Source organism: Synchiropus splendidus, chromosome 4 (assembly GCF_027744825.2).
Source record: "Synchiropus splendidus isolate RoL2022-P1 chromosome 4, RoL_Sspl_1.0, whole genome shotgun sequence".
NCBI lineage: Eukaryota > Metazoa > Chordata > Actinopteri > Syngnathiformes > Callionymidae > Synchiropus > Synchiropus splendidus.
The window spans coordinates 18087599-18112198 of NC_071337.1; the positions used below are offsets into that span (position 1 = coordinate 18087599).

A 24600-nucleotide genomic window follows, 5' to 3' on the forward strand; every position below is an offset into this window, starting at 1 on the left:
CCGGCGCCCTCTGACCTCGCCAAACTTCCCGACGTCGCCGGTCTCAGAGCCCCGCTGAAATGAAACAGAGCAGGTTTTCTGTTTCCGCCCTCAACCGTTGTTTACAGTGCCAGAGTTTTCACACGCACTGTAGTGACGCCTCTTCATTTCTAAGAGCTACAGAGGAGGTGAAGGGACGGATGAGGGGAGCGTCTGACCATCCGCTGCTGCTGCTGACGCAGACAAATCTGCTAATGAATGCAAATGAGCTTTAATGAATGACCTCATTAACATAACGACCCACAGTCAATACATCATGCAGACACAGGGGGCGACGTTAAGTAGCTCAAGTGGCTCTCGTTTTTCACCCCCCCACTCATTTATCCTGCATGTTTTAATATGTGACGACGACGCGGCCCCGTGTCACGCGCAGGAAATCGATTGCACCATTTTTCGGGAGCGTTTCATCAGGCGAGTCGGCGACGTGGGCGGCCGCCGCTTCATCTGCCGCGCTAATGTTAGTCTTTCTATTATTAGTGGACCCTCAGAGAGTCGCGCTCTGAAGGGCCGTGCATTTTCAAGTCAGATTTTCAACCCATTTCATCCGCACCACTGATCTGTTGCCAGGCTTCAGACGGTCAGACTCGTTGGAGAAAAGGGCGACTCGACGATACAAAGTTGTAAAAGCATCACTGAGACTTGTTAATCCAAAAGACTCCAAGTGAGTCGCTGTGACTCGATGACTGACTGAAGGACAGGACTTTGCAAATGCTGAATCACACACATCTCTAGTTGCCCACATTAAGTTGGTGGGACATGGACTCGCAAAATTGCAGGCATCCAACACAGAGTCCGATTTGAAAATGTAGATATTAGATGTATTACGTTTCTTTCTCTAGTTACCCTGTAACCCTGCGACAGGATCAGCTGATGTCAGATTCGTGTGGCTAAATGTTAGCTAGAAAAATGCCATGTTTGATGGCTCACTAGAATTGTGTCAAACTTCATCATAAATGTTTTGTCCTCTTTGAGGATGTAAGAAACTTGCCTCAGTCGAAAGCTGAATGTTGATGAAGCGCGTGACATTTTGTTGGTATGAACTCACTTTTGGTCTCACCACTATTACTTGGAGACAGGAGGATGTGTGGTGCACGTCTGAGTGTGTGTGTGTCTCAGTTTTGTCTGGACTCTGCTGGCAGGGAGAGCGACGGCCAGAAGAGTTGCCTCGCATTCAGAGGAGCCATCATTTCAACTAAGGCCTGACACAGGCCTCAGACACACAGACACACTTCCACTGAAGAGTCCACATCTGATCTGATCTGATCTGGATCCACTGGACCCTGATCACGCTTTACTGGCGTCAAGCTAAGAAGCTGCAGACGTTGAGAAACCTTGAACTCAACTTCCCCACAAACTAAGGCCATGTGTGACAATGAGCTCCTTATAGTGGGAGGGACCACCTACTTCGAGTCTGCTGGGATCTTGTCCCAACAAGCAAATTCTTGTCCCCCAATAATCCAGCTAAATCATGTGAAAAGAGGCCCAGATGATGATCTTTGACACCCTCTTGAGGCGATACCGCTTCCGAACCACTCATAGGTCTGACACTGACCTCATGTGGTCATAAAAAGATACTGCATGTCACACACTTGTCTGATTTCTATTCAAAGAATCACTGGTTGATCCTGTCAACAATTGTGATCATTCTGGGCCTTTAGTTTTTTAAACTAGTACTGTATTTTGCGTTTTTTTCACAAAAGTTTATTTCATTTTCTTTTAAGACACCACTTTATTCCCCTCTAAATTTCTATTTCTTCCTATTTATTTCTATAATAACAAAAAATGTAATCATTTTTCCAAATAATGTAGAATTTCAAATGAATTACCTTTTTATTTTTAATATTAGAATTATAGTCGATATTTTCGTTTCATAGTTATAATTTTCAGAACTTCCGCATTATTTTATGTATTTCGTGGTGAAACATTGCTTCCATTTTTGTCTTTTCACACTTATTTCGCGATTTTCTGTATTTTCACAGTAGTCCTTATAAATTACCAATATTTGTTCACATTGTGTTGAAAATTCAAGATAGTTTTTCATCGCATTATGTGCTCCAATAAACTTCGCATTTTCTTTTTTTTTTTATTTATTTTTTTGATCTGATTTCAGCCATTTATTTTTTGGAAAGTGTGTCCCACCCTGTCAAAACCAGAAATGACTTCTTTCACAGATGAGATTGAAGAGAAAACAAATTACGACAATCCACACCAGAACCTCCCGTGACAGGAACAGTTTTTTTCCCCTCGGCTGTCAGACTGACTAATTTGTGAACAGCCCTTGTTTGTTTGTTGTTTATTTGTTACTTCTATTATTATTATTGTTTATTCTTTATTAATTTATTAGGACTTCAATTTTATTCCATTATTTATTTATTCATTCATTTTTTTGGTTCATTATTGCACAATGTACCAAAGCACTTTCCTTGACGGTGGGATCCTCACTGACCTTGGCAATAAGGCAGATACTTTTTTTTTTTCATTTTCACTATTGTCCGTCACCATAATTTGCTACCATTTCAGAAAAAAGACAAGAATACCTTAAAATCATTTACTTAAATAAAAAAAAAATGTACATCACATTTGTCTTTACAATAAACCTTTAGAAACTTTGTTGACGTCACTGTACAGATCACTTGTTTGTATACAAATGAACAATAAAGGAAAACAAAAATGAATCACCGTTCCAGTGTGTAGTTCACTGACGCCCGTAAAAATTGCGTTCCGTTTACTTCGACTGTGAAAGACGACAAGAAAATTGTACATTCGATGTGAAACACAAGAAGAAAGGTCAGTTTTGGAAACGCTGGTTATTGAGAGACAGCAAGGAGGCCGTCACTGCAACATCATGCTGTCTAAAAAAAGCTTGTAAATTGGAAGTCAATTTCTGTGAATGTTCCTTTTGCACAAATTCTTGCTTTCACCAACTGTGTCAATTCTTGTCAATTTAATTTTGACACCAGAACTCTACCGCCAGTGACGTGACCTTGTCCGCTCTGATGGTTAAGACAAGACTGTCGTACAGAGAGGAACATTAGCGCCACAATTGGAAACACAAGTAGGCTGAAAGGGAGAAGAAAAGAAAAAGTGGGCACATGTACAATTGAAAGCTTGAATTTTAATCTACTGACTATAAAACTAAATTATAAAATCACAGAACAGAAAGGTGACATTTCTCTATAAAATACATAAATGCCCTACATAAGCAATTATACTATGATTAAAAACAAACAAAAACAACTTTTAAAAAAATTGAATTCAGAATGCGAATCTCATTTAAGGGAAATGGGGGGAAAAACCTGCAAAAAAACTTTAAAATAAATAAATCAAATGAAAAACAAGATTGAGATTCACATCAGAAATATTGGTCCTCTGTACCAGCTGCAGATCAGCAACAGTTAATTGTGGCTTTTTATATAAAAAGGGCTGAAATAGCGTGAAGTCAAATGTAGACTTGCATGCATGACCTTTTTTTTTTTTTTTTTTTTTCGTCCAGATTGTGGCGCTAATTTTTCTCTGTACAAACAGTCCATGAGGCTAAACCACATTGTGCATCAAGTTCATAATTTGGGTGCGGGAACAGCAGCATGCAGCTGATGAGTGAAAGATAGGAGACATTATCCCTAAGATCACCAGTCGTCACAACTCCAAAAACAAAACAGGAATTCAAACTGGGACGACAAAAAAAAAAAAAAAGGAAAAAAAGAAAAAAAGGCAGAATGTGGCGGACGGAAAATCCAACAGAATTTGGCAAACAAAAGAACTTCTACTTTTATACATTCTGCGTTTCGTGCTCGAGTCCACAGAGACGACGTTCAGACTTCACACGTTACAAAAAAGGCTTTCGGGTCAAAGCTTTTTTTTTTTTTCTTCACAACAGAACCAAGTGGTTGGAGAACTGCGTCATTTAGCGGTGGCGGCCTGCCTCCCCGCTCATGGAGCGCATTCATCACAAAACAAAAATAGAAATCGGGGACACAGCCAGCCGAAAAAAAAAAAAAAATCCACATCGCATCATTAAAGCAACATTCTCTCAGGAGGAACATTATATATTTCAATTAAATGCCAAATTGTTTAGTTGATAAAGTCAACGTTAAACAAACTCAGGTTAGAAGTGGTTTACACCAGGGCAAATATACTGAAGTTGCCAGTTGGCTTCACTGCTGACACATTGCAAAGGAGCAATAAAAACCTCTTCCTTTGTTGTTGCATTTTCAGTATTCAGAAGTGAACTTTGAGTTTTGATTGATGCCAAAATCATAACCACTGGAGGAAAAAAAGAACTGTTGCTTCAAAAATGGAGGAATTCAAACTGGTCAGTCATTTTAGTCGTGACTTCATATCCAGTTAAGAAAACACCGTGACGTTTTGCGTAGACGCGATCTGCGAGCTCCCACTACCGTCACGTTCACAGGAAGCTAAAGCTGCTGCATCTCGTAACTCTTCACAAAAACACGCAAAAGTGTCTCAACGTGGTTTGGCATCATATTCTACACCACAGTTAGAGCAGAGTGAGCGAAGACCAGCTTCCTCTCTCGACTACCTGCCCTTCAAAATAAAGTGACGTTGAAGTTTCCTATCCAGTTTTGACCTCATAGCGACACAAGTCAACAGCGTAAAAGACAGAAGAGGCAATGACTACTGACAAAAAAACAATAAAACCAATTCACAAAGTTTGTTGAAACTGCATGAAGACATGAAATAATACATTGGAATTAGTCCAACTATGTGCCACTCATTTTTCTGCTCATTCACACAGCGAGCCTGAACAGACTGAAACCTCAAAATAAAATCCAGGCAACTGCCGAACAGTGCAACTTGGCTGCCACTCTGCTCGATTTCTTGTCTATTTTTTGTGTCATCACAAATGAAGAACCTTGTCCGCAGTTAAACAAAAATCATGAGGGATACAAAATAAAAAAAGATGTTCAATCATGTTCGCAGATATAGGAAGCCATGATAGAAAAAAAGCCTGACGCAAACGTGTGAGTCAGGAAGGATGAAAGTAGAATCAGGGCTTTGTATTTAGTCAGGATTATACATCGGTTGTTCTGAGAAATTAAATTCACTCTCAATTGTAATATAGTAGGCGACGCTAGGTGGCGCCATTGAGACTGTTGACTTACTGTAATGATAAATGTCGGAGGCAGTTGTGATTTTCTGCTAGAGGCTCGCTGTGTGAACGTTTGTTAAGACGCTCATAAACTTGAAGAAAGCGGAGCTTGTGCCTTTAGCTGTGGATGGCAGTCGTTGTCTTGTGCTCTTGTCTCGCGAACATAAAACTGCTAGTCCTCATGAAGGCCAAAAGAAAAGGCAGTTAAGACACATGTAAACTAAAGAAAGCGTGTGCTGCAGCTGACGCGCATCAGAACATCACGAGTGTCACCTGCTGAACAGGCAGGATAAACTAACCCAGTCCAAAAGCAGTTATTTGTGGGGTGCGGTGATTCCAGGCTGCTTACTTTAGCAACGTCCCTAGCAACTTCTTGGTTGTGATAGTCGAACCTCTCCCAGTGAAATGCTAAGAAAACACACACGACTGAAGACAATGACGTCCTGCCACACACGGGTGCAAACAGAGAGCGACCTAGTAGAGCAAGAGGAGATCCAGCCTCCTCGACAGTATTTGCTGGGACAGCCTCGGATCCTCCACGTGAAGCGAGGGATGGAGCGCATCCGCAGTGGAGGAGAAGAGAACCAAGTTCATCTTCCAGTTGAGCAGCCGGATCTAGATCTCTGGCGTGGGCGGAGGTTTGGTGCTGGTCGTCATCTTCACGTACTGCGTGAAAATGGCCTCGAACGCTTCGTCTCTGTGAATCATGGCGCCGAAAACCAGCGGCTGTGGGAGAAACACGTCAATTGCGCATCCACACAACAACCTTCACAGACATGGTGACTTCAGCCGTGAGTGATGTTTCCATGTTGCGGACTCTTGTTCTGTTCTGCTTTAATAATACTGACATTTACTTTAGTGAATTTTCACACTTAATTTTTAGCAAACATTATGGGGAGTTTACTGCACCTGATGCACTTCAATAACTGCAACTATTACATTATGTAATTACATCATCGCCGTCCCTGCAAACTTTTCATTGTCCTGCTTTACGATGTACTGTTTGCTGTGGGGTTAATGTAGAACACGTGCCAGTCCTGTGGGTGGCACTCTGTCTCTGTGTTGCCACTCAGGCAGACTAACTGTCAAGTTTACTCTGTGGAACCTTTCAGTGTTGTGTCAGTGATGTCACAGATTGTCTACTGTCAGTCTTATTTTGGGGTTCAGTTGTGTGAGAGGAGGATGTGTTTGTTTTAAAGGAGGTTGTGGTCAAGGCGAGCTAAAAAAGTGCCGTGTGAAACGTTCGGTTGATGAAGCCAAAGATCCTGGCTGTACCTTTTGGGTTGAAGGTGTTGCGATGGAGATGCCCATTCCACTTCCTGGTAGGACCGAGAGCACCTTGTACTGAGGAATATAATAAGGAGAGATCAGATACTGTCATGTTCATAACAAGGGAAGCAACAAGGAATGACAACACCAAGTCTCGTGACTTGGTGTTAGGGTTAGGGTTACGTTACTGTGCTGGACTGACCTTTTGAATGTCTGTGATGTCGACCAGTTTGATAACTTTATTCTTCTTGGACGAGCCAGATCTGGAGCTGGAGCTCTCGAAGCACAAGTAACTGAGGGACAAAGTAGATCACTGGTGACGTCCTAATGCCCTATTTTTTTTAATCCTCCCGTGAGAGGAAACGTCCCACTTACTTCTCGGTGACGTAGAGGACCCCGTTCCTGATGTAGTCGGTGGGCATCTTCCTGTCCCTGTTGATGAGGCAGCACCTCCAGCCGTTCTCACACACTGGGAAAACACCAGAGTCATCAGAGGCGCTGGAGAAATAGCTTTCCATGAAACGGTGGTAGTAACATCCCTCACCCGCTAGAGGGCGCTCCGACTCCGGCAGATTGAAGATCTCGTGAAAGGCTCCCTTCTTGGTGCTGTGGGAGCGACCAGCCTCCTCCTCTCGGTTCACTCCACACGGCACCGCGGCCAGGCTGCTGCGAGACGCCACTGGTTGGACCTGGAGCAGGGAGGAGCAGGAAGAGCCATGGCGATGACAAAACAGACAGAGAGAGATGTAGCAGAGGGGGGACATGAAGGGAGAAACTGTTAGGACTGAGGACGTTAGGTAACACTTCCTCCACTTGACCTTGGGTGGTTTTCAACAATCTTTCACCCGCTGAACACTTTTTTGTCTCGGACTTCTCGGAACTAAAAACTGGGCAGCTGAGGGGAGGAAGGGTCTGCGCTGACTGACAGGAGGGATGCACGATAGATCACTCATCCATAAATCAAAAGTGGGATACAGAACCGTGACTCTGGACTTCACATGGACTTCCATTTGTGTAGAATCATTGTTAAATGCGTCACTACAGTAAGACAGAAAGAGTCACGTCATTGACGAGTCACACATTGAACCGAGTCCCTGTGACAGCATGTGGGAGGCTTTGAGAAGAAGTGCAAATCCCTACTCATATTGGCCACTACCTGCTGAACTGGAGTCACACACAAGAATACCTGTTGCTCGTAGGGCGCAAGAAAATATGGATTTGCTCAAACATCGCAACACTTCATATCATATCAATATTTCCACTGAAATATGGCAATACCTGATTGTGTAACATTACCTTGATATTTTAAGTTGGCTAGATTAATACTTAATACATAGGTAGAAATGCTACTGCATTTGTCAAAATTCAACTGAAAATCTAACTGGACTGACGACACAAGAATAAACTTGCTTTCATGCACATAATATTGAACTGCATGATCTGATTCCCCCCTTACAATGATGGATACATCTGATTACAATATACTGTTGAACTTACAGCATCGCAATGCATCGGATACGTATTGTATCGTAAAAAACCTGCCAATACGCTCTGCAGAAATTATGACTGACACAGTCACGAGACTGTTGTGATTGATAAACAACATGAATCCAGCTGCAGCAGACCTGAGCCGCTCAGACTGTTGACCAGGTTTAACTTCCTCCGCACTGTGACACGACTAAGACTTGTACAGAAAGTATTGACAATCTGTTGTTGAGACAAGCAAATTGAGCGCAAAAACAAATAAAAAAAATCATTCATTAACTCTGACTATGAAAGGTTTATGGGAGGACTTTTTTCCTAGGAAACCCTGCATTACTAACAAAGTCTATCAAACAGAAATAAAACCTGGTTTTCAAAATGCGGCAGCAGCAGGATGCCATTTCAGGAGGCACAGTGAAATGCATGTGAAGCTACATGGGAGTCATGCTAGCTAGGTTTGGGATCTATATGTGTCATCCACAGCATAGTACTCTACTCAGCTACTGTCTCTTTGAGCTAACGGATGAAAACATTTGGGAGATCAGACTGGAGATGAAAGTTCACCGTGACATTTTCATCCACTCGCCTCAGAGAAGGCCAGTTCGGAGGTGACCCACACACTCACACACACTCTGATATTGATCGGGAGCTAAAAACGACAACGACTTCAGAGTCCTACCTTCTCTGTGACAGAGAGCTGAGAGAGAGAAACAACACGACATCTGTGACACACAGGACTTCGCACTAGCAGCACTTTGCTAGAATTGACCTCCACACTTCTCTGCCCTCAATAAATCCAATTCTATACAGTGCTTCATAAAGAGTATAGAGGTACACGTTTGTCTCAGGTGATTATCACAGTAATGTTTTTGGGGGGGACTCACCCTCCGGGACATGGTGGCGTTGGTCCGCTCTTTGAGCTGAGGGTCTGTGGGAAGACTGTTCCACACGATGTAGGGGGTGTCATACTTGTCACGCAGCTTGGGGCAGCTCTTGAACAGGAAGTCTATGATGAAGAACTTGATGCCGGCGTACAGACCTGGAGGACAGTGAAAACACAAGAGTGCGGATGATGACAACTCTCAGATCAGGATCAGCCAGGGCTCCACGCTAACATGGTGCGGAGATATCAAACTGCAGCTGGGAGTGACAAGGGCAAAGGACGTGGGCTGAATGGATCGATGAGCATCATAGCTGGCTGAAAACCTGAATGACTACATGGCTGGATGAACAGTAGCACATAAATAACCAGAGACAGATTAAGACTCCAATTAATAATCCGCTGACTGATGAATGGATTTTGGCATCATGACGGCATGAATGATCACATGGACAGGATGGGTGGAAGGAAAGACAGAATAATGATCATACAGCTTGGTGATCGATCACACTGATGGATGAATGGATGGATGGATGATTCTCACATTGATAATCATCTGATGGATAAATGTAGCATCAGTGATGCAGTTTAATAGAAAACAGCTGAATGGTCATAGGATGGAAGGATGAATGAATATGGATAATATGGAGTCTAGAAGGAGCTCAGAAAAATAAGTTGTTTGTCTTCAGCTAATGACCGTGTCAAACATCCTCAGAGAGTCAAATGCCTCCAGCCAAGGAGCATCTGAGTGTCCCTGAACGAGTCAAAACGTCCGATTGTCTAAGGAGGAATGTTCACCATGTCATGAGGATTCATCTCACCGATAATGAAGCCCATCAGCTTGTAGGGCAGCAGGCAGGAGCTGATGAACGCCACCCACAGACAAATGTAGAGTTTGCGAGTGCTTTCCGGCTGCACCCACATGAACAGGCTGGAGACAAAGAAGCTTTTATTTTCACAAACATGCACAGAACATATATCAACAATCTCGCTCCACCTACTTCTTGATCTTCTCCAAAACATCAGCCATCTTGCCAAAGAGATTCTGCAAAGAGAGGAGAGCACCAGTGAGTGAGGACTTGTCCTGTCAGTGACCTGCTGAGTCACGTGCAGCACCTGAGCTTTCTGCGCCACGTCGAGGACGAGCTGAAACTTTTCCGACACGGTCAGATCTTCTTTCGCAGGCTCCTGACGGACACAAGGAGACAACATGTTCGTGAGAAAAGGGCTCTGTGTTTGTGTTGGAGGTGAAGCGTGCTCTCACCATGGGCTCCGACACCTCAGGCACGATACTCCACTGGATCCTCCAACCTCTGCACAAGAGGATAAACACGCTGTGTCACAAAAAGGTATCAAGCTCACCACAGAAATGCAACTCTGAACACAGAAGTCGAACAGAGTTCGAGATGGACGACGGATTCGAACTATTTGGAAGTTTTAGAGGTTGATGAGACCATGAAGGACAAATAAAGATGACAAAAAAGGCACGTCACGTCAGCTCAAGATTGCTGTTATTAAGCTAGACAGTTCTATGGAGCAAAACTTTTGTCCTGCTGAAAAGTCAACAAAACCCAAATAAAATGGGGTAGTAAACGTTTGTGAATTTATGTAGCTATACCTGTGGGGACCAATTCATGGAAACACACCTCCTTGTGAGGACATTCTGCCTGTCCCCACACGGTAAAGCCTGAATTTGAGGATGAAGACTTCAAAACTAGGTCATTATAATCGGGTTTAAGTTTGGTTCAGAGCCCTGGTTAAGGTTAGCCATTTGTTATGGATAGTTGGGATAAAGGTGAGAGGCTGGGGGAAGCATTAAGGTAATAAGAAACTCACAATCTCCCAAAAAGTATAGCAATACAGGGGACAGGGGTAATGACTGACCTCAATCACGCTATGAAATTCTTACCTGGCAATGAGGTAATTTAAGGACAAGCGCAGGATGGCCAGAAAGAGGAGCATGGGAATGGCCCAGCCATGCCAAGCAGCATTCATGTAGATCTGAACAGACGACAGACAAGACAGCACTTGGACCATCTGTCTCACATTTAGTTTCCACATTTCTGGCAAAACAGGGCATCACAGTGATAGCTAGACTTCAAAGGTCTTCAGATAGCACAGTCATTGTTTCAGTGACAAATCAATACATCAACAAGGTAAAAAAAAGTATTGTCTTATGACTTCTTGAAATACACAATAAACAGATGGCAAGACTGCTATTGAACTTTAGAGTACTTTTAACTTATGGCTCCTGAAGTAATATACTTAAATGGAAGGAGGCCCCAGGTCGGACCCAGGACACGTCGTCTGTCAGCTGACCTGACCTCGGAAGACATGATCAGATTGTCTACCTCAGCAGCACCTAGTGACCCGACCTCAGATCAGCCCATTACATAATGCGACAACACGACACAGTCATGTTTTTTGAAAACATGCGGTTTGACAAAACCAACTTAAGATATCCAGCTTCTCCACAAGGATGCTCTAACAGGGATAAAGAGGCTGCAAGTAATTTTTAGCGGCATAACGTCTCGTAAGACAAAAGTGTATTACATTGAAGCCAAAGTGTTCACTCACAATGAAGGCAATAGCTGAGGTGTAGACGGAGTGCCAGTTGGATAAGGCGGACAAGTTCCTTAAGAAGTTGGTGACAGGCCGGGCTCCTCGCTCTGAAGAGAGAGTCGCACACTTAAGACATGTCTGAGTGACTCACAGGAATACAAAAGTATGTTTGAGTGAACACAGTTGAAGATGTAAAGACAACACTCGTAATCACTACTTACTGAGTCGCCTCATATTTTCTGTCAACCTGGAAGAGAAGCAGCGAGATCAGAGGAGAATGTTTGGTTCAAACACAATGTGAGAAGGTGCTGAGACGTCAGAAGTTGGTGAGTCACTCTTACATCACCGAGGACAGACAGTGAAAGGAAAGCCTTGGTGCTTTCTTCTTCCCTCAGCTCTCTGCGTGTCACTGCCCACATCAGCTACCACACATATTGACAGTTTGCGTCCTTCGCTCACCGTTTAGCACTTAGCGGTTCCTCAGCCTCCACCGTGCTTTCCTCAGGCTGGAAGCGGAAGTCTTCAATGTACACGCCGAATCGTTCGTACAGCCACTTCTGTAGCCGCGAGCTCCAGACTTCCTTCTGCTGTTTCTCCGCTTAACATGACAAGATTAGAAATGGATTTAAGTACAATTGAAAAAAGGACATTCAAATTTTTTGTTTACACACTCACCCATTTCATGTGATTAAAAGAAGGTAGTAATGCTCTGTTTCAAGAATAACTAATGCAATAAGTAGATAAGATTAGACGGCCTTTATTAGTCCCACAGTGGGGAAATTTCTACAAACATTAATGTTTACATTCAAAAATATATTTGGCATTCAATGAAGCGATATTGGGCCACGCACAGGAAAATCGATTCTTTAAACCCAGCCCTAAACTGAAAATCACGCCAACCCGACCCACAGTCTGAGTTTAAGGAACTTCAGGAGTTTGATATGGCATGGATTCACTACAGTAGTAAAAAAGTTAATTTCTGCCAAGTAATAAAACCAGAATGGCGCGATCCTCTTTGGATGGTAGAAAAGTTTATGTTTCCATGGTAACAAACAGGGAGCGATAGTGAACACTAGAGTGACTGCAGTCAGTGAAAGTCAAATTCAAGGGATTACAGGCCTCTGGTGGTTCATGACGTCATAGCAGTACTTCCTCAGTTATACATCTCATTTAATCAGATCAGTATCGGCAAATACTTTTTTATAGCTGTTCCACAACAATAGAATACACAGGGTAATGGTTAGCTAGTTCAATTCTCGACGCTAAATGGACATGGTTTACTCGGTTCACTTTAATGCTGCAGGCAGAGCAGGTCACCAACAGACCTATATTTCCCGAAGAGTTTTTCGTCACTTATAGTTAGACACACTGATTTTGTCCAACTAGTACCAAGTGTGACGCTGATGCTGAGGTAATGAATGTGTTATTATTCTGCTGCATATGCATATCTGTCAGTCTGTCATTTGACCAACAATAACCCTGCTCCGTATTATTCCAAACACTCTTGATTTACTTTGGCAGTTGGACGTCAAGCTCTTGCCTCTCACTTCCTCTCAAATGAAATCCCTCGTCCACTCCCAAAGGGCCACCTTCAGAGTCTCACCTGTTCCATTGTTGGAAGGCGACTGTTTTCGGGGCGGTTGTGGAGGAGAGTCTTCCAGCCTGGCAGAGAGGAAGAAAACATGAGAGGTTCAGCAAGTGTTGGTCTCACTTCCCTGTGGTCAGAGCAGCAGCAGGAGAGGAATCACATGTCGGTATGTGAAGAGTTCACCACCGGTCAGGAGAGTTGAGCAAACAGGAGCAGAGTAGCTCCAGATACAATAATGAAACCACAAATTAAAGCAACACACTATCATAAACAATCATGTTTACTGAGCATAGCCAACAATGAGACAATGCCGTTTAATGCAGTGATAGCTGCAGCTAACTCCCACTGCTTTTTGTCAAATAACACCGGGAAAAGCGGCCTCCTGGTCCACAACACTATTAAGAGGCCTTGGCAAACCAGATGAGTGATTGGGCCAGCAATAGGGATGGGCGATATGGACAAAAAAAGTTATCACGATAAATGCATTTCTGTTCTATTCCATGTGTTGGACACTACAGTCTCTCTTCAAAATGTTTTATGATGAAATTTATTAGTGGAGTTTGTCTACAACAACATCATTTGTCTACAACATCATTTATCATTTATGTTTAAATATAATAGTTAACTAAGTGTAGAGATGAGAAATGCAGTATATCACGTCTCTGGTAGAAGCCACTTGTGTCGGACAGACTGCTCTGTCAGCTTAATTTAGGGGTTAAATTGAGCCGTCGGTCTGCTGTATCTCATGTCCCTTTACAGTTGACTTTAACTATGGACCAGAGTGGACATGTTTCCGAGATGTTATTGAAGAAATATGAGAAATAATGTGTATAAATGATTTTTTTTCATATTCTATTCTCCAAATCATTGTACAAACTGTCACTGACTTGTGTGATGGAAAAACCTTTTCACAATTCTCTCTCTTAAAATTGTAGTTTTCCATTGCCTTATTGAAGATTTCACTAATACTTTGAACGTTTTAGAATTTCTTGATGGTCCCCAACTGATGCCGGGTTGTAGCATTAGCGCTGCCTGTGAGAGTGTGTCCAGGATCAGTGAACCCTAATGGGGGCGCAGAAGATGACACCGCTGCCAATAGGGAAGCGGAGGTCCGTCCAATATCCAACTTCGCCGAGGCGCCAGCGCAGCAGTAGACCTGCTCCGTGCTGATATGAACCAAGGTAGACGACCACGTCAGAGCACCTATGAGGACCACTACATCTAATAAAATAAACACGGATCCAGAGACTCAGAGTCGACCAATGTCATTATCAAAAGTTCCCTTCATTAAAAATAAGTTTAAAACTACGATCGTGAACCTTAAGCCCACCACACTCTCCACAACTGTCACAGGCCGGTGTAGGTTGTCAAACACTGTGGAGCTGGAGAGCGCGGCGTGCCATCGCGGTCTCGTCATGTTCACGTGTGTAGGTCCAATGCGGCGAGTTGATGTTGATGGAGAAACAAGTGCTGGTTGCAAATTAACGTTGAGCTGTCCTCTTGTTATCAGCGGTGGCACAACTCATCAGCCTCCTCCACTTCAACTTATCATGAGCATCCTCACTAGCCACACCTCTCCTTTTCATGTCCACATCACAGCAGTCACACACTTGTCTCCACCTGTCCACCCTGCATGCACTCTCCTCTTCATTGTCCTTTGATCTTAGTCAATTAGAATTATTGACCTGCAACACTTAACTGTTCTTACTGCCTCTACTCACGCTCCCTCCGACCTTGCTTATCGATACACGTTTGTATTCAGTCCGTCCACTGTTATTCATTCTATGTCATTCCAGCACCACTCCTGCAGCATCTGCTCCACCTCCTGCTTACTCTTGGAACAAATCACCATATCACCAGCAAACATTGTCCAAGGAGACTCCTCAAGTGCATCTGTCAGTCTGTCCAACACCATAAAAGACAACAGCTGATCTGTGATGTAACATTCACTACATATATTAAGACTTGCAGTTCCTTCTGACCTTCGCTGTATTTCTCTATCAAAATCATCAAGAAATACAGCACATCTTTCTCTGCATGAATCCATTCAGCTGTTCACTGAAGGCCACTTAAGCCAGGAGTCAACAACTCTTTCCTGCATAGACACTGTGACACATCAACTCCATCCTGAGTTTGTAACAGTACAGTTTGTAATTCAATTGATCAATATTCAATTATGATCTGATTCATCTCTGCCAACAGTGATTACCAGATGGACACTGATGCTGCTGAAACTTAAATTCATCTACCCTCTGTGCCAGATATGTTCCACGGACTATTCAGAACATCCAGAGCCTTTCACTCATGGCAGCTTCCTGTACATACTAGCTCTAACCAAGGGCTGCTGCAGCAGCTATGCCACCGTCCGTTGCCCTCGCCGTCGCTCTGGGTCACAGAACCTCAGAAAATCCCAGACCATCCAACATTCTTCAGGTCACGTTTCTGGGCCAGGATGGGATCACAAAAGGAATTTTCCACCTGGGTAAGGGTGTGTTTCCTGCCCCGCATGTATTTGTCTTGACATATTTAGATTATTACTTTCCTCTCCAAACAAAAAAGACACTTACACACACACACACCTACTTCAGGAATGCCACAGTTCTCTATTTATAACACAAGAACACACAGCGTGATGCTAAATAGGGTGCGAGGCTCCCCTTTCCGGTCTTAGCCTCATTATCACTTCCTGCATCCTGTCTCACGCCTCCACTCTCCCATCTCCTGTTGCCCGGCTCCTGTGTCTGACCTCTCACCTGGACTTGAGCACCTCGCTCATCTTCTGCTCCAGGTCTAACCGCTTGCTTCTCTCTCTGTCCAGCTCTTGTCGTAAAGAGTCCACATTGGTCTCCTCCCGCAGTTTCCTCAGCTCCTCCTCTGAAAAAAAAAAAAGAAACACAAATCCTGGAGATGAGGATCGATCAGGTGGAAAGCACCTTCTATCATGTAAGTACTCACAACATGCACGAAACAAAAAGCCATACAATTCCACTTCAAGAAAAGGTGTTTGCTACTGTGCTAGGATTATAGCTTCCATCCAGCATAAACTGCTCCATTCTCCATTCTTTTTTTCTTGATCCGCCTCCCAGAGAGGAGCACAAACATTGCTAGGCGTCTTGTTGTTAGGTGGGTAAAGATGCTTTTATAAGTTTTTATCATGAAGGTCTAATGTGCCAACAGTAAGTTAACAATGCATAAGCCTGTCACCTCTGGGTCTGTTCAGGAGCAGCTGCGTATTTTAAGCCTGCACAACACAAAGATCATACTTACTCTGACCACAACTCCAGGTATGCACGCATGACTCCCTGCTTGTGTCAGACACTGACCATTACATGTACAAGCAGAGGGGGGGAGTTTCAACATTAATTGAATTGATGTTTTTAACCATGAAAAGTAAATCAATCTCCAATCGCCGTCCTCAGTTCCCATTGCCCAAGCGGGAAGTGTTACTTCAGTTTTGCTAGCAGTGGATGTGTTCGTGTCATTTGATTATTTCTTTTAGGATCCTTCCTTTAAAAACATGGTGAGAACCAGCGTAATCGTTCACTTCCATGACACGTGAGATGTTTTCTGGGTGTTTCCATGTTTCCACTTTTTAATTTTTTTTTTTAAAATCACCTAGCAGTCAATGATGCGTGTCAAACAGAAGAACTGAACAAACAAATTATTCAGAATTTGGTACATGCTAAGGGATGAAAGGTAATCAGGAAGCCTTGACCTCTTTGACCTTCCTCCCTGCCTCACTTTGTCGTCCGGATACTGGCGCCAGGTGGTCTCAGGTATCCGGACTTTCTAAATACTGTGGTGCAACATCAGCTGCATGTCTGCTCAGTCCATTGTCCACCAAGGGCACACATGAATATTAAAGGGACCAACGACAGAGTGCACAGACAACTTTTAACATAGGAGACAAAAAAAAAAAAACCATTTGAACAGGTTTGTGCAGTAATTCAGAAAGTGAGGACATTACAGGAACAAAGACATTTTTCTAAACCCCATTTTAACATTCATATCTCAACACTGGCACATCTAAAACCACTCTGCAATGAAATCTAAAGTGAGATTCTGCACCACATGCTGACTGAAGTGTCTGGCCCAGTTCCTTGTTTTATGTAGGGATGAGCTGAGATCAATAAAACCAGGATTTCACTGCCCTTCCTCTCACTGCCTCATCTCGTAGCTCATTCTTTTTTATCTCTTCCCATTAACACTAATAAAGCATTCATTACGAGTGCCTCTGCAGCGCTCTACCTCAAACTACAATCATCATGTATGGGAGAAGATCGCGCAAAACACATTTTCTCAACATCATTCGACCACGGTCTGGGGCACCTCAGCGTGTTTACCAACTTTATTTATGTACAGTGTTTGAGTTGAAAGCTGGGTGTTTGCTAGATGGAGCGCAATGCAGGGCCGGCCAAAGGTTTCTATGGACTAAGCGGCTTAGTGACGGCGCGCTTGCTCTGCGCCAGGAGATATGCAGCCGTCAGTAAACCTATTAGAAAAATAACCAATGATGCACCCTGGGAAACTACACTGGGCACTGGCAGGAGACAAAAATAACCAGCTCAAAGAATTGAGCTTTCCCTCTGAAATAAAAATCCTTAGGAAACACAACGAATATCCAGATATATAATATCTGGAAGAGAAAGGAAATCTTTAAATAATTGAGATTTTGGCCTGGCCTCTTTGATAGGTAGTGACCACTGCTGACTAGGCACATCCAACAGAGGGCGCTGCACTGAGACTTTCATTAATACACATGGAGAAATCACCAAAAACAGCTGCTCTTGCCTTCACTGACAACTGGATAAGTCTCTTAATAATGCTCTTCATTCCTTCAAAACTGCTTTCCCCCTCATGAGGAGAGAGCAGTCGTCTTCCACGGGATGCTCTTCATCAGATAGAATATTAATATAACTGTCAACGCCTCTGTTCTGGAGCTAAAATTGGACGGCAGTGGTCTATATATAAACCCGCCTCCTGGGTTACTGTATCACGGGGTCTATCCGCCTGCTCCAATATAGTAACTAGTCCAGTTATCTCTAACACCGCAAGGATTAACCACTTTTAAACTTTCCGGCTTGCTCATCCGAGTTAATCCTTGCCCCAAAAGAAAATCCGTAAACTGACATCAGCGCGGGGCGAGGTATAAGCAGCGTACGAGGGGGTGATAAATATTGTAAACTCGATCATTCTGCAGTCAGATTAACTTAATCGTAGCTTCAGGAGGAAGGTTGCCTCCAAATATTATTGTTATCATAATCCGCCTTTTGAAAAGCCATCTTTAAAATACGCAATTCAGGTGGCGTTTTCCACCTGGTGAGGAACACACTGTCAAACACGGCTGACTAAAACCCTGCAGAGAGGTTGCTATGGAAATCCAGGAATTCATCTGAGCTAGGAAAGCTTCTAAGTATTCATGCACAGATTTAGGTGTCGGACAACACAACCTCATGCAAAAGTGCTATACATGCAAGAATAGTTTGTGCTAATACCAACATCATGTTAAGCGGTTTTACAGCACACAAGAAAACTTGTTATCAAACACAAACAGCCACAAAAGGATTATGGTATTTAAAAGACATAAACCAAAACACTTGATAACCGTTACATCATCTAGCTAAACGATAAGTCATGTCAGACACAAGTAAGACTTGTTTTTGACCTTTGACCTTTCAGTTTTTTCTTATGTTGTTAGGTTGCTAAAATGGTGAAAATGATGTGTTCCAACTATTCCACTTAGACAAGTCAGGTCACATGATCAGCAGCCAAAGTGAACAGCTCCAGACTTCCCTTCCTCTTCTGTGGGGAACACCAAGGTGTCCCCGGGTAAGCTGAGAGTCATATCTCCCCAGTATAGCTAAGGTTCCTTGCCAGTTTGACATGCACAGAACACATCACAAGGCTGGAATCCAGGAGACAATCTGACCAAGCCACCTCCACTGGCTTCTCTTGGAGCAACAGCAGTGTATCTAATTCTAATTAAAGAGCTATTTCCAGTTCTGAGTCAACGCAAATACACATTAACACACATTGGAAAACAGGGTATGAACAAAGTGACTGTGTTATGATGTCAAATGAATTTCCAAACTACCACTGTGACTTTGATAAATTCAACACCTTGGCTGCAAAAGCTGAAGCTGTGGGTTTGTTACCGCAAGAAAACAATCTCTGCTGAGTGTGCTGCTCAGGTGACACGATCTAGCAGCTGCCTGCGTCTCTGACAGTCATATGAGTGGTTTCATAACATGACCCACATGGTGATCTGACACACGGAACAAGAGGAAATCCCATTAGAATTTAGTATTCAAACTGTTTATTTCTCTTCAGTAGAACTCGCTCAACCATCACGCTCTAATGCAGCATCTTAACTAGCACCTCTAACTTCAGCGTACAGTTCAGGTAGGGTGGTCTCAGCAAAATATTTGTAGCCAAGTAGAGCACTCATCCTTTTCTAGTGGCTCCATTCTCAAATAGCAGTATCGATTCATTACACTCCCACCTATAGCAGCTTACTTTACATGTCGTGAATGTCATAGCTCTGCTACTTGTTTTGAACCACTCAAGGGCTCATTCAGTTCGAAGGGTTAGTTTGACAATCATGATTCAAGACTGCCCAATGCCACAAATTCATTCTGATATTTTGTATATTTTATTTGTATTTTAAGTCTCAGACAGCCGAGTCAGTTCTGGTGCTTACAGTCCAGTTATTTCTCTAGGTTTAGCCCACAAGAATAAAGAAGAAATGTATGGGTGAGATTCCGGATTCTAAACACTGCAGTGACAACTACCAATATCCGTGCCCATCCACAGGACCTCCTCTCCACCGTTTTCACAGTTTCGGTTTTGAATGACGTTTCTCCTGGACCACAAAGACCAAGCCAACCAACAAGCCACCTATTATCTTAAAAGCATCTGCTAGGCCCAGACTGCTAACGTGACTCTCTGCATTACTGGTACCAAAACAGGTTACGCTCCATCCCATCCGACTATTAAACATTAACCACTATCAAACTAGAAAAATCAGACATTTCCAATCAACCTTAAAACCCTCAAGCTGTACACACAAACCAGCAATAACTCACTGAGGTTGAGGTTACTTTTGTGCCTCTTGAGTTTGTCCACTGCTCCAGTATAGAGCAGCTCAAAGCTGTCGAAGTTAATGTCCTCCAACCTGCATGCACCCATCCCTCTCTGCAACCGTCCGGTCAAACAGTCCGGGGACAAGGACCGGGACGGCAGGGTGGCAGCCTTTGGTATATCTGGTAGTTCAGCCATGGCTGCAGGAGATCCTACACAAGTCCTCAACCATCCGTTGTAGGCTCCCTCATATCACAACTGTTTATTGAACACAACAACTGGACTTCAAGACTAGTCGATCAAATGAAAGAAAGGGGGAAGGTGGAGAGAGGTGGAGCTTTGCAAGGGTCCAGCAGATTAAGTAGGTCTGGAATCTGAGGTTTCAAACTAATACGACAATTCACGAGTTTTGCATGCAAGCCAAACAACCTTCTGGATGTTGTTGTTTTCCATGCATGTACAATGCATATTTCTGTGCTGCAAGCACGTAAGCACAACAAATCCATCTAAAGCTGCCTGACGTTTGTCCAGATCACAAAAGAGAAAGTACATAGCAAGTTTTCAATCCAGGCGGGAGACAATAGCCCTTTTCATTGTAGCTAGGTGGAAGGGACAAGAGTCCAGAGGGGCGGGCAGAGTGAAATTCACAGCGACCCTCTGGTAGTTGTCTCCAGTGTTCTCAAGCCAAACACAGCGTTGCATTCACAAGAGCAAATACTGGGGCTTGCATCACAGGTTTTATAGCAAACACAAGCAGGCATTAGAAGGGTTCTATCTCCGAAAATATTCATGGTCTCCTTGAAATTAGGGCCACCCACAAGTGGACCATGATAGGAGGATGCCATGGAACAATGTCCACATGAGATACGACTCGTGATTAAAGAGGTATCTGATGAATGTACCAACCTGTAAACAACAGCAAAGCCGTACAGGTTCATTACAACATGGAGAGACCTCAACACCCACTACAGACAGTGGTGAGTCACCAATCAATCCATTGCTGATTCATTTGGGAGGAAGGCATCAGCCTGTCTAGAGCAGTGTAACCACATTATTACATGACACAACCATCAGGTCAAGCTGCGGGATCCAGGAACACACATCACCGACTTTTCCAGAGCTCGATACTGGAAAGGCTGACTTCATATCAGCGTGTGAGGGCTGGTGGGTCAGAGGTCAGATCAGATATCTGAGGAAACATCCACAGCTGAAAGAGCTCTAATTTGTCAGGTTTCATCACCCTCATGCCGAGAGCGTGATAAACAGTCACTATCTACATGAGTGATGACTTGGCAACTAATGACTCTAAGTAGCTCTATAGCATATTGTTTCGATTTTTGGAAATAAATCACAAATTTAGCAGATTTGTGCAAACTTTATAGATGTAAAATGTAATGTAATACTGTGTGGTAGTTTTTCTCCAGTATGGATTCAGTGCTTGTCTCTTGTTTTTTTTTTCCTTCTTTCTTTTCTTCCTCTCATGGTACATTTTTGATGTTTCAGTTTCAATAGTCAAAATATAATTTAAAAAGGAAAAAGTGCCCATCATATTTTAAATCTATGAACCATTTCCTTCGGTCTATTTTTTTTCTTGACCTTTCTTCTTTTCCCCTCCATAACAATCCGAGTCTTTTTAACTTCTTGTCTTTAGGACAAAACCATGTATAAAAAAAATGACCTGCTCTAGGCACCGTTCTAAAAACCCACCTCTCCATACCCTTTAAATGTTTCACAGAAATACAGAAAGTCATCATAAAACCAAACCAACGAGAGCTCGAGGGTTGTTGTGCTTCATTATACTTTTCCTTTCTGCTGCCTTAGGACACAGTAAATCCCAAAACATGACCGTTAAAAGTTTTCACTGACTATTAAACCAGGTTTCAGACGCCTTTTTGTTAGTGTTCTTATTCCTATTCTTTCAGCATGTTATAAAGTGCTGAATATATATATATATATATATATATATATAGCCAAGTAGCCAAGCAGAGTAGGACTTTTCTCTAGTTTACCACGGGATCATATGCGGTAAAATCAGCTTTCATGTGTCACAAGTGTCTTTTACGCTACTGTGTGTATCATCTCTGTGCGAGTGTGAAGTAGGACACAACAGAGGGGACACAGTATTGATCCATCCATCGCTGCGCATAAACTGCTCTGATCCCCCGCACTGACCTTCAACACCAATCTAAAAATAGAACTGGCTCACTCGCAAGTGTCACAGAACTTCGCTGGTCACCCCCAGTGGCATAGTTGTTTATATATAAAGTGACATAAAGGAGATGAGAGTCCTTTCTGCTACGGAAGTTCAGCAATGTGATGTTCTATCAAATAGATAAAATTAAGTAAGATATAGACCAGAAATTACTCTGGCAGGTTTTTTTTTTTTTTTTGGAATATATATTTTAAGCGAGTAACATTTATTGACTATAATTCCAGGATCCAAAATGTTTGTATGACCACACTGTGGGAGTTGCTGCATATGTTTTCAAACATCTCTATTCGACCTCCAAAATCTTGCGAGAGATGTGCCTAAAAAGCTCTCTCAGCAATTGCAGGATAAGAGGCGATGACATCATGGCAGCTATAAAGAGAAGGTCAGTCCAGGTGGCATCACCTCATGGGGCCACTAAGATCTGATCTATTCCTTGGTTTTTATGTTGCTCATTATCATCCCGGCTGGGTCAACGTCGAGCATTCATCAACGTTCACCATTCACCGGAGTGAGCTGCAGCAGAAAGATGGCGAGTATTCCCGCAGTGGTCGTGGAGAGCAGAGACACTTAAAAACTCTGCATTATTAATGTCCACCACATGTTTGTGCCTTCCAGAGCTGTGACCGTAATCTGTAAACATCCCAAAATATGTATCAGGTTTGAGCCTGAGATGTGTTGGTGCTCCAGGTTTTAATGCAGATCTCAGAACGATGAGGGTGTGTAGAAGAAATGCCACTTGAAAATATAATAAAACAGCATTTTGTAATTAAAAAGGATGGCACATAGCTCATCACACACACAAAAAAACATGGCAGACAACATCATCTGCCTGCTTTTTTTAACATGTATTATTTGCAATTTTCCAGCTTCATTAATATATTATTCATTTGATTGCTACACATTTATTGTTCGCCAATTGTGCTGCAGCACTTGTGCTCAGTTTTTCATTTGCACAAGTTTGTAAAAGCTACTGAATGTCTTAAAATAAAATGGGTCGCAGTACAATTCTTGTTAGAAATGTACTTCAAATATTGCACGAGTATAGTGTAGTAGTCTAGTAAATGACAGGAATATGTCCATTGTTCACAGAACTCTAGTCAAGCATCCGGTCGGACATATGAAGAGACATAGAAAGGTTGGGGTACAAAGTTAAGGAAGCCAGACTCGGATAGTTTTGGCACTTGAACATGCTGGACGAGGAATGTTGGAGATGGATCGGCAAACGGGGGGAAAAAAAAGAGATTTCAGGGTGAGAAAAGAAGTACTGGAAAATACCTGATGACTGCTGCATTTTTTTAACTTGATGTTATTAACTATTGTTGACAATTTAAAAGTAAACATTTAGAAAGGTAACTGCACCAAAATTAAAATGGAAGAAAATGGAACTATAACTTTGTTTGAATACCTTCTTGAATAAATAAGAAAAACAACTGTTTTAGAAATGGCTTTGAAATCAAAGAGAAAATGGAAAACAAATGGTTACCACTTTTCTATTCCAACCCAACTTATCAAACTGGGTAAGCATTACTCAGCTTCGTAGCTGTACACTAACCTGTATATTTGGATTACAATGGTTGAACATGCCAAAAACACATCCACCTACATTGCCAAGAAGCACACGCCTCACTCAGGGTGAAGCTCTTCAATGAATGAGTAAAAATAGCTCCACACAATGGATCCTGTCACTGAGCCGGCGGATGCTTACTACCAAATACCGGTGATGTGAATGAGATTACATAAAGTGACTTCAGACAAACAAGACTCTGACAGCACTCTGAAGAGAATGGACTTAAGTGTGGGGACGAAAACAAAATGTGAGACAGCAGATGGCATGAGTGCGTGTTGACTAGTGTGTGTCCGGAAATATGGTTAAAAATTAACCAATCAAGTGCTCCTAGAATAGCACTGGGTGATCACAACAGATGTTGTAGGGGGAGAGGCACGGTTCATTGTGCGACGCCAACACACACACACACACACGCAGCAGAATTGAGATGGAAAGTCTCGCCTCCTGCGAAGACAGAACACAATACACCGTATTTGTCTTAGCAAACTTAGCGTGGGCCCCCGGCGCTATTTTAGGACACGGAGGGGAAAGGAAATTTCGGTGAGAAAGACAACAAGCGGGCGCCTCCAGGATTTAGAAGATCCTCCGAGTCTGAAGAAGAAAAGTGTTGCTGCGCTGCTAATGAGCAGAAAACAAATCATGCTAGAGGTTGTTGATCTCAGAGGCCCTCACTCTGGGTATGAAAGAAAGTGAAACGTCACAGGGAGTTTTAACTCTTTCTGTGTGATCTCACCCATGGAGCCGTTACACAACCAAGTTACATACAGCAGGTTGCTTGTTCTTGTTGTTAATCTGATTACTGAGATGGACA

The 24600-nt window shown here is 42.9% G+C and overlaps 1 protein-coding gene across 6 annotated transcripts in view; it reads right to left on the minus strand.

The window, feature by feature from the left end:
• Nucleotides 1-3497: 3497 nt before the first annotated feature.
• gramd4a (GRAM domain containing 4a) overlaps nucleotides 3498-24600 on the minus strand; it is a 37226-nt gene continuing 16123 nt past the window's right edge. For 4 of the 6 annotated variants that reach the window (XM_053862010.1, XM_053862013.1, XM_053862012.1 and 1 more), the window contains exons 4-20: nucleotides 15684-15804; nucleotides 12946-13004; nucleotides 11802-11940; nucleotides 11564-11589; nucleotides 11358-11449; nucleotides 10690-10781; nucleotides 10045-10093; nucleotides 9897-9968; nucleotides 9782-9825; nucleotides 9602-9711; nucleotides 8785-8939; nucleotides 8580-8597; nucleotides 6963-7107; nucleotides 6794-6887; nucleotides 6621-6711; nucleotides 6425-6493; nucleotides 3498-5875 (exon numbers count right to left, since the gene is read on the minus strand). In XM_053862010.1, the coding sequence (XP_053717985.1) occupies nucleotides 5765-5875; nucleotides 6425-6493; nucleotides 6621-6711; nucleotides 6794-6887; nucleotides 6963-7107; nucleotides 8580-8597; nucleotides 8785-8939; nucleotides 9602-9711; nucleotides 9782-9825; nucleotides 9897-9968; nucleotides 10045-10093; nucleotides 10690-10781; nucleotides 11358-11449; nucleotides 11564-11589; nucleotides 11802-11940; nucleotides 12946-13004; nucleotides 15684-15804 (1487 nt within the window). In that variant the 3' untranslated portion in view covers nucleotides 3498-5764. The remainder of the gene's footprint in view (nucleotides 5876-6424; nucleotides 6494-6620; nucleotides 6712-6793; nucleotides 6888-6962; nucleotides 7108-8579; nucleotides 8598-8784; nucleotides 8940-9601; nucleotides 9712-9781; nucleotides 9826-9896; nucleotides 9969-10044; nucleotides 10094-10689; nucleotides 10782-11357; nucleotides 11450-11563; nucleotides 11590-11801; nucleotides 11941-12945; nucleotides 13005-15683; nucleotides 15805-24600) is intronic. The other 2 variants (XM_053862011.1, XM_053862009.1) reach the window with 1 other exon arrangement.